General features: G+C 53.0%; 2 protein-coding genes across 3 annotated transcripts; one reads left to right on the plus strand and one right to left on the minus strand.

The window, feature by feature from the left end:
- Positions 1-668: 668 nt before the first annotated feature.
- On the plus strand, positions 669-5,078 carry LOC103682439 (transmembrane protein 198). 2 transcript variants are annotated; one of them, XM_008712048.2, is made up of 5 exons: positions 669-865; positions 1,865-2,124; positions 2,719-3,300; positions 3,749-3,906; positions 4,025-5,078. In XM_008712048.2, exons 2-5 carry the CDS (start codon positions 1,950-1,952, stop codon positions 4,160-4,162), a joined length of 1,053 nt encoding a protein of 350 aa, XP_008710270.1. In that variant the 5' UTR covers positions 669-865; positions 1,865-1,949; the 3' UTR covers positions 4,163-5,078. The 2 variants fall into 2 exon arrangements, with proteins under 2 accessions (XP_008710270.1, XP_008710272.1); XM_008712050.2 differs by lacking the exon at positions 1,865-2,124 and having other exon boundaries at positions 670-865.
- Positions 5,079-5,253: 175 nt separating this feature from the next.
- MMP19 (matrix metallopeptidase 19) lies at positions 5,254-10,869 on the minus strand. The gene is made up of 9 exons (XM_040637114.1): positions 10,650-10,869; positions 10,287-10,372; positions 9,262-9,392; positions 8,810-9,025; positions 8,085-8,330; positions 7,491-7,616; positions 6,718-6,882; positions 6,428-6,555; positions 5,254-6,258 (listed from the first exon to the last, which is right to left on the minus strand). Exons 1-9 carry the CDS (start codon positions 10,737-10,739, stop codon positions 5,803-5,805), a joined length of 1,644 nt encoding a protein of 547 aa, XP_040493048.1. The 5' UTR covers positions 10,740-10,869; the 3' UTR covers positions 5,254-5,802.
- Between the last annotated feature and the right edge of the window lie 3,467 nt (positions 10,870-14,336).

A 14,336-nucleotide genomic window follows, 5' to 3' on the forward strand; every position in this document is an offset into this window, starting at 1 on the left:
GGTATAACTGCAGCTCCCACGGCCCGGATCCGCTCCTCGGGACGCAGCTCCAAGGCACCGTCAACCGAGCGGTTCTGGGCGACTAGGAGCGTGGCTCCGCCGGGCTCAGGAACCAAGCGGAGTGCGAAAAATCACTGCACTCATCTACATGCTGTTTTGCGTCTCATTTGCATACCGAGCTTCTCTCGGGCGCCCCCGCCCCCACGCAGACCCAGTTTGGGTCCCCTCCTCTGCACGCGCCTCTCTCGTTAGTCCCCCTTCCAGACCCCGTCTTGCTCCGCAAGTTTTTCCGCCCACGAGCCCCTCGCCGGCGCCCCCAGTCCTGTAAAAGCCCCTTCCCCGGGTCCCCGATCTCGACCACCAGGTTCTCCAGAAGACAATACTCCAATTCTCTGGGAAGTGGAAGAAACCAAGCCGGGGCTAGGGGGATACTGGGACCCCAGTTGGGGCTTTGAGAGCTTCTAGTTGTCGAGTCATCGCCTAAGTATTCAGAGACCTTTCCCCAAACTTCTTGCGGTGTCCCCAAAATCTTTCCCTGCTATGGTTGGGGGGTGTCAGGTCCCAGCCTAGAGCAGTGGGCAAACTAGGTCCCCCCCCACACATAAGGAAAAGAGTTGGAGGGGCCCGCCCCGTGATGTCACCCCCCACACACCCTGTCCCCTTCCTCCACCCCCCAGGCTGGTTGCATTTAGCTCACGGGGCTTGGGCTTCGACTTGCAAGAGTTTAGGGGGCAACGAACAGAGTGACCCCGGGGGTGCCCCACGCCCGACAGCCGCCCGGACGCCTAGGACCTCCGGGCAAGGATGCAGCAGGGGGGTTAGGGAAGCACTTCTACCCCCTCCTCTCCTGAGCCCTGGCAGGGTGGTGAGTAGTTAACACTCCTTCCCCGATCTGTCCTTGTTTAAGAGTCCCTAGACTTCCAAGCGGATTGAAGAGAGGAGCCCCAGGGATTCCCCACGTCAACCCTCTAGCCTGTTAGGACCTTGATGTCCAAAAGAAGACAGATGAAAGTGCCTGCATCCATCCTATCCCACTCCCACAGTGCCCCCAATACCAGCCCCTCCTTGGTGTTCTCTTGGAGCTGAATTCAAATCCCACTGGCAGCCCTGACACCCCTGGGGAAAGGGAGGGATAGGAAAATCCCCACCAATGTCCTGAGAGGAGGAGCAAGAGGCTACCAGGATGTGAGATGTCTGTGGGCAAGGTGCCTGCTTAGTCCAAGAGGGACCATGGGAATTGGACTGTGGCCGGATGCCCCCTCCCCCAACAGCTCCATCTCCACATGAAGCCGAGGCTTCAGAACCTTGACAAAGTGTGGGGACTGTCTCTACTAACTTTTGGTGTCCGTTTCTTTTTTCCCCCTCTTCCTTCCCTGGGGTTGGAGCAGCTGTCCAGAGACCCCACCATGACTCATTCTCTCCTCTTTCTCCTCCCCTCCCCTCGGTTAACCCCACCTTTCCCAGTCCAGTGAGGCAGTGTTGAGTCCCAGCTGCAGATGGGGCAAGCTTTCTTTTTAGCTGGAGCAAGCTGCTGGGCCTTTAGTGTCCAGTCCCACTAGCGGCCCTGGGCCCCTCCTTCCACCGACCTAGGACTTTCTACTCTTCCCACCCCACCCTAGAAAGCTAAGGAGCCGATAAAATCTCATAACCTTGTAAGATTTTAGTTTAAGTTTTACTTAGTGTCCTTGTTTCAGAGGGTAGTAAAAAGACAGCTGGTTCCCCTTGACCCAATCCTGTAGATGTTTTCAGTTACCCCAGCAAGGCCATGCTCCCTCCTGAAATTGGCCTTTCTTCATAAGAAGTAGAGGTACAGAATCCTCAAGATTCATGGGCACCTGAGTTCCTGCCCCCTACCCCCTTGCAGGTTTCCCAACCCCCTCAAGATATTCATGGATGGATGAGAGGAGCTGACACTGACCTTCCCCTCTGTGATCACCTTTTCTTCGGCCATGGAGGAAGCCTTGTTGCCCCTGGCCATGACCTCTGACCCCAGGCCCTTTAATCAACAACTCCCAGAGCCTCCAGATCCAAGATGTGTCTTGGAACCCCAGGACAATCCTGAACTGGCACCCGCCCTGGTGTGTGCTCTGTGCTGCTGCTTTGGAATCATCTACTGCTGCTTCGGTGAGGGCAGGGCCAGGATTCTGGGGGGCAGCTGCCCAAAACTGTCGCCCTCAAGGATGATGCCAACTTTCTCCTTTGCTCCTGGGCCACCTCAACTCTTCTATCAGGGGATGCCTACCTTCAGTATAGCCCACGCTGCTCTTGCCAGCTCTTCTTGTCCACGCCCCATATCCATGCCCTCTAGCTCTGGTCCCTGGCAACTCTCACGTGCCTCTCTCTTCCCTCCTACCTCAAAATTCCACTCCCACATGATCCGCCATGTTTAAGGCTTCTTCGACCGTTCCCCCATAACCTGAATCAGCCTGTGCTGATTTCTTCCCATCTACCATCCCTGGAAGTACTAGACCTTCTTTCCATATTTACTCCCCGAAGGGTATCCATCTTACCTCCTGATTTTCCCTCCCACCCCCTCGCAGTTTTTGAAAGGTCTCTGCCTTCCCTGAGATGATCCCTTTCTGCCCCTTGCCTTGAGGTCCCTGGGTTGCTGCTCCTGTCTTCTGCTCCTCTGGTTGGCCACTCCTCTCCTAATTCATCGGAGCCATCCCTGCAGATGTCCCCTTTCTGTCTCTCAGTGCCTCCTGCCTCCCTTCCCAGGCTACCGCTGCTTCAAGGCAGTAATGTTTCTCTCGGGCCTGCTGTCAGGAGCTCTGGTGATCTTCCTGCTGTGCCACAAGGAACGAGTGCTAGAGACACAGCTGAGCCTGGAGGTGAGCGCGGGCATTGCGCTGGGCATCGGACTCCTCTGTGGCCTGGTCACCATGTTGGTTCGCAGCGTTGGGCTCTTCCTGACTGGTCTCCTGCTAGGCCTAACCCTGGGTGCCGGGGCCCTGCTGGGCACAGAGCCCATCTACCAACCACCTTCAGCCTGGGTGCCGGCTGGGGGGCTGGTGGGGCTGGCACTGCTGGGAGCCCTGCTCACGCTTCGGTGGCCACGTCCATTCACAGTTCTGGGCACAGCCCTGCTGGGTGCTGCGGTGCTGGTGGCCTGTGCTGACTACTTCCTAGAGGGGCTGGCACTGGGCAGTCGGCTGGGCCAACGCTTGCAGGCACTTCCAGCCTTGCCTCCTCTCTGCTGGTACAGCTGGGTCTTGCTGGGCACCTGGCCGGCCCTGGGGGCTCTTGGGGCCCTGGCCCAGTGGAAGCTCATGGATGAGGAACATGGAGGCCACGCCAATGGTGAGTTAGTGCCATGGTACAGAAGCAGCCCACCTGTGCCTTCTCATGTCCCCAGTTCCCACACTTGACGGGGGGCGGCGGGCGCGGGGTTGGGGGAGATACACTTAAGGGTGGTGGTGTCTAAGGTGAATGAGGCAGGGCACTGAAAGAAAGTTAGAGTTGGAGGAACCAACAGGCTGCGTGAGAATGAGGAAAAAGTGTCAGAGGGAGCAGGGAGGAGTTAGTTACTGGGGACTGTTATGGAAGGAAAGGAAGGTCTCAGGGACGTCCAGGAAGAAAGTGTAGAAGGATTCCAAAGAAGAGCTTCTTTTAGAATAACCACGGGGGAAATGAGGTTTGAGAGAGAACAGGGAGATCAAATGGGTTTCTCTAGAGGATGGGAGTGTTTGGGGGTGGGATTTAGGGTCTAAAGGGGCCTCCCTGAGTCCATATGGCCCCCTCCAAGCAGTGGTCTTGAGCCACCAGCGAAGGCATCTTCAGCTCCTTCGGATCCGTCAGCAAGAGGCCAAGTGGCACCGGACCTCCCCCGGGATGGGGCTCTGTGAAGGCAGCTACCGGCGCCAGCTTCCCCCCAACGCCCGGAGCCCCGCTGATAGTCTGGCTCCCGTGAGTGAGGGGAGGGGCACACCTGGGGATGGGGCAGAGGGCACAAGGGGATGGTTGGGGGGGGGGGGGCTCTGACCCAGGCCCTTCCTTCTGCCCTCTCTGCCCTGTGCCTCTCCAGAGTTATCTCCAGAGCCTTCGAGAGCGCCAACTGGGACCAGGCACCCAGGCCACAGCCCCCCACACCGTCCTGGACCTGGATTCTGACTGTGGTTCCACTGTACCCCTCACCACACCTTCTGGTTCCACCCAGACCTGAGCCTAAACCTCCACTGATGCTTCTGCCCCTAGCAAGGGCCTTGGAGTGCCAAGTGTGCAGGGCCTGAGCCCACAGGAGCCACACACAAACTCCCCCGCCTCTCTCATTGGGGACAGAATCTGTACTCCAACCCAGACCAGCCCTGTAGGGATCTGTTTCAGGGACAGATAAAGGAGAATCTTGTGGGGAGGGGAGAGGAATGGAAGTATGAGTACCTACCTCTGTCCAATAATAGAGGTGCCCTGGCCCCTAAAATAACTGACTTCCTAATTTACCCAAAAAGCCTTTTATATCCTTGCCTCAGTGTGCCTCACAATGGTAAATAAGGGGTTTTGTTGTTGTAGGGCCTACAGAAAACCAGGAAGCTCCCTAAAGCACTTGATAGCTATTTGATGGGGAGAAGGGCACAGAGGAGCTCTAAGATCACCTAATCCCTATGCCTCTCATTAGGGGGTAGTTGGCTCCTGGTTAGCCTTTCCTCCTGGGTCCCATAGGCTCAAGTCCCCTTCTCCTACCTCAGTTGGGAGTACTGTCCTACGTGGTGCTTCCCTTTCTCTCCTTAATATGGGGAGGACCGCGGGGCAATGCGTGGCGCAGAACTTGCTCCAAGGAGAGACCATTGGCCCACATGCCAGAGTCTTGCCCTTTTGCCCAAAGTAGCCTCGTCTTCCTGGCTTCATGGGAGATAAGTGCCTTCTCTGCTTCTCATTGTAGGTGATACTAATCTCCTTAACTAGAACTTTGTCCCTAGCCACTAACCCATTCTGACTCCCTCGTCTGATTCTCCTGCTCAGAGTCCGTTCCCCAGTTCCCCAGACAGCATGAAGGAAGATATATTCCTCCCCTGGGCAACAAAGCTATGGTGGGAGGGAGGAAGAACACGGGAGCATGTGAATAAAATGGCATTGAACACTGAGCCGGGGAGTCCAGCGTCTGCTGTTGCTGCTCTTTTCTTTCTCTGCGCCCCCAAACAGTTAGCCAGACTAACAAGTCGTCTGGTCCCCTAAAGATCTGATACGGCTATCCTTATCAGACTGGACTCCCGGACACACAGCTATACACGCAGCCAGCGGAAGAGCTGTTCGGTCCTATCTAGTGAACAAGGAGTTAGCCTTTATTAAGCACAAATGTGCCAGACATTGTGCCCTGCACTTCACAAATAGTATTTCATTTAATGCAAAAACCCTGCAGGATTGCTATTAACCTTCTTTTGCAGATGGGGAATCTGAGACTCAATGAGGTTAATTCACTTGCCCAACGTCATAAGCAAGTAAATGTGATTCTTAAAGGGTTCCAAAGCCCTTGCTCATTTTACTGGCCATGACGTTTTCTTGCACTTTATCTAGGAAGAACAGGACCCAGGCTTCCCAGATGTTGCCATCCATCAGCCAAGGGCCTGAGTGATGCCTGCCTTCCACCACTGTCTTCCAGAGAACCGATAACACAGTTGGAAGTGCTATCTAGGATGGAGAAGAAATGTATAGAGTTGGGAGCTGATCCAGAGTGAGGGAGTGACTGCCCAGGAGGGCAAGAGCACAGAGGAGTGGTGGCTAGAGCTGGGACATTTAAAGGCCTGAGGTCTATGGTTCATGCCTCTATTGCAGCCCTGCAGCCTACTGAGCTGACATTTGATTCACGTCTTAGGCCTCCGGGAGTGTGACATTACCAGGGAGTGAAAGGGTGGGGGAGCCTGTGGCTGAGGGGGTAATGTCCAAGATGGGGTCTCCCAGTAAGTGATCAGTGTTCAAGGTGGTATCTATGGCTGACGACGTGGTATCCAAGGTTGTTCCTATGGCAGAGTGGTCAGTGCCTGTGGCTGAAGGAGGGGCATCTCCACCTGACGGCACAGGGTCTGTGGTCTGGGGGTGACAGTGCATCCAATTCTGGGCCGTATCTCTGGGATAGCCTTTCTCTACTCGAAGCTGCCGGTTGAGGCGCCAGTACTGTTTATCCTTGAAGAAGTAGACATGGCCATCCCGCCAACTCATAGCAGCGGAGGGCTGGGTTGGCACTCCCGTAAACAACCCTTTGATTGGTTTAGGGTAGTGGCTGAAGTCAGCTGGGGCCAGCTCGTCCCACTGCCAGTACCCAGAGCCCTAGGAGTAGAGTGGTTAAGGAGAAGAAGAGGATAAGGAGAGAGCTTAAGTATCCCCAGAGGTCTACCCCCAGCTGCAAACTGTCTCCCTTTGAGAGCAAGTCTGCTTCTCAGTGTGGGGTAGCCCACCCCTCCTAAGAAAGGATTTGCCCTTGCTTTGAACTTTATACCTTAAAGAGGAACACCTTTTGGTTGAAAGGCCAATAAAGAGCTGCATCCAGGTTGGGTTCTACCCTATTCAGCTTCTTGGGGAAGCCAGGAGACATCTTGAAATTAATATAGCGCCACACCTTGTCTCCTGAGAGCAGGTAAGGAAAGAACAAGTTATCTCTGTCTTCAGGTGACAGCTTTTGGTTCTCCCATTCCACCCTTCCGGAAACTTCTCATCTCTCCCTCCCTTTTATGCCTTTTTAATGGTAGGCCCTCCTCGGGTAACATACTGTAAACCAGTTCCTTTTACCCTTAAAGAAGTGAATCCATTGTGTTCGAGGAGAGTAGACAGCAGCATCTAGGTTTCCTGGGAGCCCCTCCCAAAGTGCAGACACTTGGAACAAGGGACCCAGCCCTGAATGGGTCACCGTCCACACGTAGTTCCCCTTGAAGGCGTAAGTCTTCCCTCGGGGCCCTGAGGGCAAAAGTGTGAACAAGTCAAAAAGACATGGGTCAAATAAAGACTTACGGGGGCACCTCAGGCAGGCTGATAATTTGCTCTCCTTCCACAGGCTGAGTTCTCAAAACTTCATTCAACTTTAATTTAAAGAGAGAATTAAGGTAGAGAAGGAAGACTCCATGTTCAGCCTCTTTGTTATTCAGAGCGATTCAGCTCTGATTCACTCACTAAAACAAAAGCCCTGCAGATAGCTGCTCCCCTTTGGGGACCTCACCTCCCATTCCAAGTAGCTTCCCAGTTGTCCTTCCATATGCAGGTATAATACCGTCTCTAACAGACATTCCAGTCAATAGAGTTTTCTTCATCTTGCTGTATTACCAGATATGTTTTGGTGGCCCTTACAGGGAGGTAACGGAGGTAAATGCCCACCTAACCCACCTTTAATTTGGCTCTGAAGCCTCCCTCCCCATGCCACATGCCTTCTTCCATGGCCACTGACCCCTGCCTGGTATCTAACCTCTGCTGCTCATGCTGAGGTCCTGTGTCATTCCCATTTGTCCAGGTCTCGAAGTCAGTGGGCTGCTGCCACTGCCTGCCTACAGCCTAGAGGGGAAGGGCCTCACCCAGCATCATGGCATCCAGTTCACCACTGCAGGGGTCTGGCATGGGACTGGGTTCTGAGGGCACATGTGGTACAGAGGGGAGCTCCATCTCTTCTTCTTCATCCTCTATCTCTGGGCTCTTCTTGCCTGCAAGGTCACATAATGCTGCTCAAGGAGAGAAGTCATAGCACCTGGCCTCACACTCTTCTAGAAGTTTGGCTCAGAGGCCCCATAGAAATGGGAAAAGCAAATCCTAGAGAATTTTTCTTGGTGGGAGGCAAGATCATATTGATATGGACAGGAGACACGTTTTAGTTTTGAGAGGCACCAGAAAGGGGGAGGGAAGTGTGCTGGGATATTCATTCTTCTTCATCCCCAAGAATGGGTAAGAGGGAAGAGAGGCCTGGGAGGAAGATCAGACATGCAAGTGTCAGAAAAACAACTGCTGAAAATGAAGAAGCCTGAAAAACTGGGTAGGAGGAAGAGAAAGAAGCCAAGTCATCTCCTGCCATGGAGGTCAGACCTGTCTCTTCAAGCCTGAAGAGATGCTGGTCACACCGACTCCCCTGATCACTAGGGATCATGACCAGCTGTCACCTGAGGGAAAAGACTAACCGTAGAGAGCCTGAATCCCTGCCACATCATCTGGGTGCAGCTTGAAGTGGGCCCGGTAGCCAGCATAGACAGGGGCCATGAGGGCCTGGGTATATCGGGAGTGCCCAAGCCCCAGGGCATGGCCCAGTTCATGGGCTGCAATGATGCGCAGGTTAACCCCCCCAGCAGTCCTCTCGGTCCAGAGCTCGTCTTCATCAAAGTGCACACTGCCCAGCTCTGGGATGTCAGCATGGGCCAGGACCCTCCCTGGACAAAGACAAAGGTAGACAGGAAGGAGGTCAGAGTCTCCTAGGCTAGAGCATCCCCTACCTGTTATAAACCCCAATTCCCCCATTCCCTTAAATTTCCATCTATATTCAGTCTCTCGGATGCCTCTCTCTCGATTTTCACCTCCCCTTGTCATCACCCAATTCTCTCTGCGATGCCCGTCCCTCTGTCTTTGTACTTCCCAATCACTCTCTTCTCTCTGGCCCAGTCCTCTCAGAGAGGTATCTTGAGCAGGGGAACGTAAACCAAGGACTAAGGCATAAGCTTCAAAGAGGAGACTTGATAAGAGCCCAGGGAGGTGACCAGCCGCTCCCCAAGAGAATGTTAGAAGGTGATTAGAGAGTGTAGGGTGCAGTTGGGCATAGGGGGCAGCCTGAGCATTAAGGTTCCAGAGTCACTGGCTCAAGGGGACAGAGATCATCTCAAACTGTGAGGTGGGAGCTACAGCTGGTGCCTACCAGGTCCATCAAAGGGCTTGGAGCAGTACGGGCTCTGGCGGCCATGGAAGGAGAGGCGGATGTCAGCCCAGCCAGCCTGCACCTCCTGGAAGGTCAGGGGGGCCACATTGCTCCAGTACCGGAAGGCTTGGAGCAGGGCAGCCCGGGCTGTGTGGGGCGGGAGGGTGGAAGGCAGGTTCAAGATGCGGAAGGTCAGGTGTTTCTTTCTCCAGCGGCCTGGTTATTGGACCGGAAAACAGATGAGAAACAGAGATCCTCTGCCAGCCCCAGAGAACTCCCCTGAGTCCAGGCATTCACGTAGCAAAGCTACGTCTCCAGGCAGGCGATAATCAGCCAATCACCAGGTGATCATCCGTTCAACACTGAGCTGGACCAGGCTGTCCCAGTGCCACCTGTACTCCAGAGCCATTCTACAGTCTCCCTACCCTCCCTTTCCCAGCCTCAGTCCTCACCCAGCAGGAGGTATTTAAGGGTCTTCTGGTTGAAGGGGTCCTCCAGACCACAACGGGGCTGCCTCATGCGGGCCCTTGTGGCATCATCCAGCTGACCTGAGACTGGCAGCTCAGATGCTTCCTGAAAAGTTCTGAAAAGAGGGAGAGGGATGGCCCCAGCAGGGCAGGGGAATCTGGAATGACTGGAAACTGGGGATAGTTCTTTGGCCCCCTTCTGCCCACAGTGGTAGCTGAGAATGGCACAGAATCTCTGAAGCTGATGGGGTCACTCCAGTACCCAGTCTTCATAATTAGGACTTTCTCTTCTGTTCTGCAGAAATAGCGGTACTCCAGCTCCACCTCCCCATCTTTGGTCTTTTATTTGTGTAAGATTCCCCTCAGGCATAGCCCTCTTCCCTACCGCAATCTCTAACCTTCTCCTGCCTTGGGGAAGTGTCCCGCCCCCTCCTCTGGAGACTCTGCCACCACTGGTCCCACCTGAAGGCCTATCCTCCTCCTGACTAGACCCCCCTCCCAGCCCAGCCTGCTCTGGGTCAATTTCATCCCTCAGGCACTGCAGGCGCTGTGGCTTTTCAGGGACTGTGAACATATCTGAGAGCAGAAAGAAAAACTATCCATTAGATCCAAAGTAGGAAAAGAAAACTTCAAAATGTAAATAAATGCTGAATTAAATGTCTACAAAAAGCAACATCATGCCAACAACTCAACTCCAAATCAACTCAACTCATAGTTTTACATGTAAATTATACTTCCTGTGGGATGTCACTAATAGCATACTGGATACAATGTGCAATGGAGTCTCCAAAGGGACGCTTAGGGCCTAGGAAGATATGGTGACTGCTCCTCATCTTTGAATCCCCATCTTGCTCCATGCCCCACCACCCTAAGAGTGATAGCACCCCATTCCCTAGATCCCCGACATGGATTGGGGTCAGGCAGAAGTGGGCCTGGGGAGAGGAAGAGATGAGAAGGAAAGATGACCTTGCAACCTTGACCTTTAAGGCATGTACCTTATGACCTCTCACCTCAGAGCCTCCATGATATCTTCTGCCCTGAAGTCATCAGGTCCTTCTAGAGGCTTCTGTAGGTACCCATATTGTAACAGGTAATCCTATGATGGGGGTCACAGTAAGCAGAATAAAAAAGGGAGCGAGTCTCAGGGTAAAGCTTCTCAGTGACCTAACAGACCCATGAGGTTAGGAGGGGACAGTCATGGAAGGACTAAAGGAGAGGCAGCTTAGGGAAGGGGCTCGGCTGGAGTAGATCATGGAGCAGAGGAAGGAAGGGAAAGACAGGCTGAAGGTCAGGAGGGAGGCTTGGATGGGACTGTAGTGCAGTACCCCAGTCCCTTCCTGGGCCTGGGTCCCTCCTTCCCCAGGGGGACTCACCACGGCTGTCTCTTTCCCTGCAGGCCCCAGGGCCCTGCTTGAGACTGTCATAGGGAGTAGGAAGCCCAGCCACAGCCATTGCCAGTTCATGATCCCACCAGGCAGGAACTCCAGAGGCCGTCTGTGCCCTCTGCCCTGAGATTTCTGGGAGCCTGGGGGAGCAGGGCTGGGTGGGGGGGCTCCTGCCTCCAGTTCTTTCCACTCTCCAGTCTCTGGCCCTCTTTATAAAACTTTAGAGGAGGGGAACTGGGGGGAGTGGCAGTGGGAGGTGACTCAGCCCAGAGATATGTTGCAATTCACCATTAACCCCTGCCCTGCCACAGAGCTTCTATCAAGAAAAGCCCCCAACCCATTCCCACAGAGTCCTCTCCTGAAGATGGGAAGACTTTTTATACTGTCCTGGGGGTGGGCATCCTGGCAGGAGGAGAAGCAGAATCTCTGCAGAGACCGGGATAGGGACCATGGCTATCCTGTGGAGTTGGACATTCTTGTGCCCCAGGAACCCTGGGGCAGCAAACCCTTCATCTTCAACCTTCATGGGTCGCTGTCGGCTCTAGGATGGGGGGGGGGGGTGGTGGGAAGCGAAGAGGTGGGAAGCGACTTAGGTGCTCAGGTTTCCAGGGAAGAAATTAGAGATGAGGTTTCAGTTTCTTTGTACCGGAGACCAATTTGGGGATTTCTTGAAGCCTACTTGTGTGTGCTTTAATAAAAAGTCATTATTTCAAGCATTGAATGAGCCTGTAATGTCGGGGTGGGAATGGGAGTTAGCAAGGGCACAAAGGAGCGAAAGGCCAGAGCTTGCCCACAGGGAGATGGTGGGTGGGGTGAGGCTGATCCGAGCACCCGGAATGAGGGGAACCGGGATGCTAGGCCAGAGGTGCCCCATCCTAAGGATTGTGAGGCTGTGGGGAGGTTTGCCACGAAGACAGGTTTTGAGCTGGGCTTTGAAGGCTGGCTAAGAAGTGGCGGAAGTAAAAGAGCAAAGAGGAACAGGGACCGTGCAGGTCTTGAGTCAAAGTGCAGAGCTGAGCAAAACTGCTGCGCTCAGTGAGTAGCTTCCAGGGTCTGGACTACTTCATTCCCCGCTGAGTCCCCTGTGCCTCCCTCAGGCCAGCTCAGAGCTTCAGCGGTGCTTAAAGAATCTTTGTCCAACAAATAACTGGGGTGGGAGAGTGGTTGAGAGCCAGAGTTTAGAAAGGGTCTTGAGTGCTATTTAAGGAAGAGATGACAAACTTCCAATGTAAAACATCTACTTTGTGTTGGGTGATTTATCAATGATCTCATTTAATTCTCACAACCCTCCTAGGACAGAGGAATTATTCTGGTCTATTTGTTTGTTTTTTGTTTTTGTCATTTTTTTGGTCCATTTTTTATAAGAGGAAATGGAGACCCAGAGAGGGAACTTGACTGAGGACATGAAGCTCCCCATTGATCTGGTCAAATCCCTCTGCTGACTCCATAAACCATCATAACCCATACTCTTCCCATGCACCACACTGATGACTCTCAGAGTTCTGTTCTTTAAATGTTTAGGAGCCACTAAAGGTTCCACTGTCCTTTATGCATCACCCCTTTGCATATCCTTCAGATGCACAGGGAAGTCGGGATAGGACTGGGAGAGAAGGTTACTGAACTCCCATTGTCCGTAGGACCCCAGTGCTGAGCCCTTCCCCACATGCTAGGCTGTAAGGCTGACAGGCTTTACAGAGGAACCCTTCACACTCCAGGGTCGAGGTGGGGGATACTCCTGACTCATACTGTTGCCCTTGATGATGCTGAGCCCTTGACCCACCCAGCCCTCAACTGGGTAACAATCAGGTGACTAAGTGACAGGCAAGGAAGGACAGACAGTGACAGATAAGGTCAGACTGAGGCCATCAACAAGGCTGATGTCCCCAGGAAATGACGGAGTTTAGGAACCAGCTCTCACTCAGCCCCCTGCAGGGTTCTTTCTCAACTTTGCCCTTCTCCCCCTCTTTCTACCCTCCACCCCTCACTCCCTCTCTTTTTGAGAATGGGACATGGTCCAGTTGAAAATTATCATCTTTTTCTGATTAAAGGTTTCTCTTGGGTGCCTGGGTGGTTCAGTCAGTTAAGCGTCTGCCTTCGGCTTGATCCCAGGGTTCCTGGGATCAAGACCCACATCATCGGGCTCCCCTAAGGGGAAGCCTGCTTCTCCCTTTCCCTCTGCCTGCCGCTCCCCCTGCCTGTGCTCTCTCTCTCTCTGTCAAATAAATAAATAGTATCTTTTTAAATAAATAAGTCAAGTTTTCTCTTTTTCCTGAAAAAAGTTGTCCTTTGCTCGTTGTAGTAAATTTTGGAGAAAACCAAAATAAACAAGGAAGAACATGAAAACCACAAGTAAATGCTACCAGAAGAGAACCACGAGTAACATTTTGACCCATTTACTTGCAACTCTGTGGCTCTGAGTTCAGCTCCAGCTCTGCCCGCCCAGACTCAGCCCCTGGAGACGGGCTGGGATGGAAGAGAAAGTGGTAAGAAGTAGTAAAAAAAAATAATGATAATGGAGGGACAGGAGCGGAGGGTGGTGGGGAGAGAAGAGGATACTGACAGGGAGGATGTGAGAGAAAGAACTAAGATGAATGTGAGAGCTGATTACTCCCTCCCCTTAGGTACCTCCAATGAGGAAAAAAAAAACCAAGGAGCAGGGAGGAATGTGTGAGAGTGTGTTAGTGAGAATGTGTGAGAGTGTGTTAGTGAGAGATGATTACGAAAGGTGGGCACTCACTCTGGCATGGAACCACATTCTAGATACTAAGGAGTCAGGAGAGAATAGAGTAAAATAGTAAAAGCTGCCAAAGAGTTTACCTCATTTACCTCTCAGCAACCAAGCTGATATTATCACCTTCTTACAGAAGAGGAAACTGAGTCTAATAGGCTGCTTCAGGTCACACAGCAAGGAAGCAGTGGAGCCTCAGGCTCAAGCTATGATCATCTTTGCAGCCTCCCAAGAGTTTGCACAGGAGCCCAGACAAAACCCCCTAGAGCCAGGAGTTGCAAGCAGGCACGTGTGCAAGGACAAGGACGGATAACTAACCGGTCCCGTAGTGACATCGTGGCCACCCCCCCTCCACCAGCCCCCACCCCCTGAGCCACGCTGACCCAGCTCTTTTTCCCTCTGAATTTGTCATCTCTCCCTGGGGGAGATATAGGGATGTGTGCAAAGGGTTAGGACATGTGCTCTGCCTGCCCCGAAAGAGAACTTGATTCTGAGGGAAAGAACTCCTGAGTTCTTTGGCTTGCTTGCTCCCTTCCTGCAAACTAGTTTCCCTCTCTGTCCACAGAATGTGGCGGAAGAATTGTGTATGGAAATATTTTTAATTAAAATATTTTAAACTATAACAGGAGGAAGTAGGTTAGGTTTTGAACGTATTTTCTAGTGATGGGGGAGCAATGGGGCTACAGGTTGTAGGGCAAAAGTTGGTTAGAAGTCTCTTAAGTCCAAGCGAAGCGGATCTCTAAACCACCACCCACCCTCTCTGACAGCCACCCTTACCCAAATGGGGTGGCCCCTAGGGCTGGACATCCTGGGGCCTGAAACTGGAAATTGGAGGTGAGAAAAACCTAAGTTATAACTCACCAGCCTAGACACTGCTCTTGATTTCGAGAAATGTGTTGTTAGCTTCTGGCCTGTTTCCCCTGAGCCCTCCCTGGCTGAATGGGGTT

Source organism: Ursus maritimus, unplaced genomic scaffold, assembly GCF_017311325.1.
Source record: "Ursus maritimus isolate PB19 unplaced genomic scaffold, ASM1731132v1 scaffold_21, whole genome shotgun sequence".
In the NCBI taxonomy this organism is placed as follows: domain Eukaryota; kingdom Metazoa; phylum Chordata; class Mammalia; order Carnivora; family Ursidae; genus Ursus; species Ursus maritimus.

Bases quoted from the DNA above. Each gene is read 5' to 3' on its own strand.
- LOC103682439 (XM_008712048.2), top strand. From the start codon at position 1,950: ATGGAGGAAGCCTTGTTGCCCCTGGCCATGACCTCTGACCCCAGGCCC. The intron at 3,301-3,748 runs GTGAGTTAGTGC...CCCTCCAAGCAG, and splicing joins ACATGGAGGCCACGCCAATG to TGGTCTTGAGCCACCAGCGA. The intron at 3,907-4,024 runs GTGAGTGAGGGG...GTGCCTCTCCAG, and splicing joins CCGCTGATAGTCTGGCTCCC to AGTTATCTCCAGAGCCTTCG.
- MMP19 (XM_040637114.1), bottom strand. From the start codon at position 10,739: ATGAACTGGCAATGGCTGTGGCTGGGCTTCCTACTCCCTATGACAGTC. The intron at 10,373-10,649 runs GTGAGTCCCCCT...CCCCCATCATAG, and splicing joins CAGGGAAAGAGACAGCCGTG to GATTACCTGTTACAATATGG. The intron at 8,331-8,809 runs GTAGGCACCAGC...GTCTTTGTCCAG, and splicing joins CAAGCCCTTTGATGGACCTG to GGAGGGTCCTGGCCCATGCT.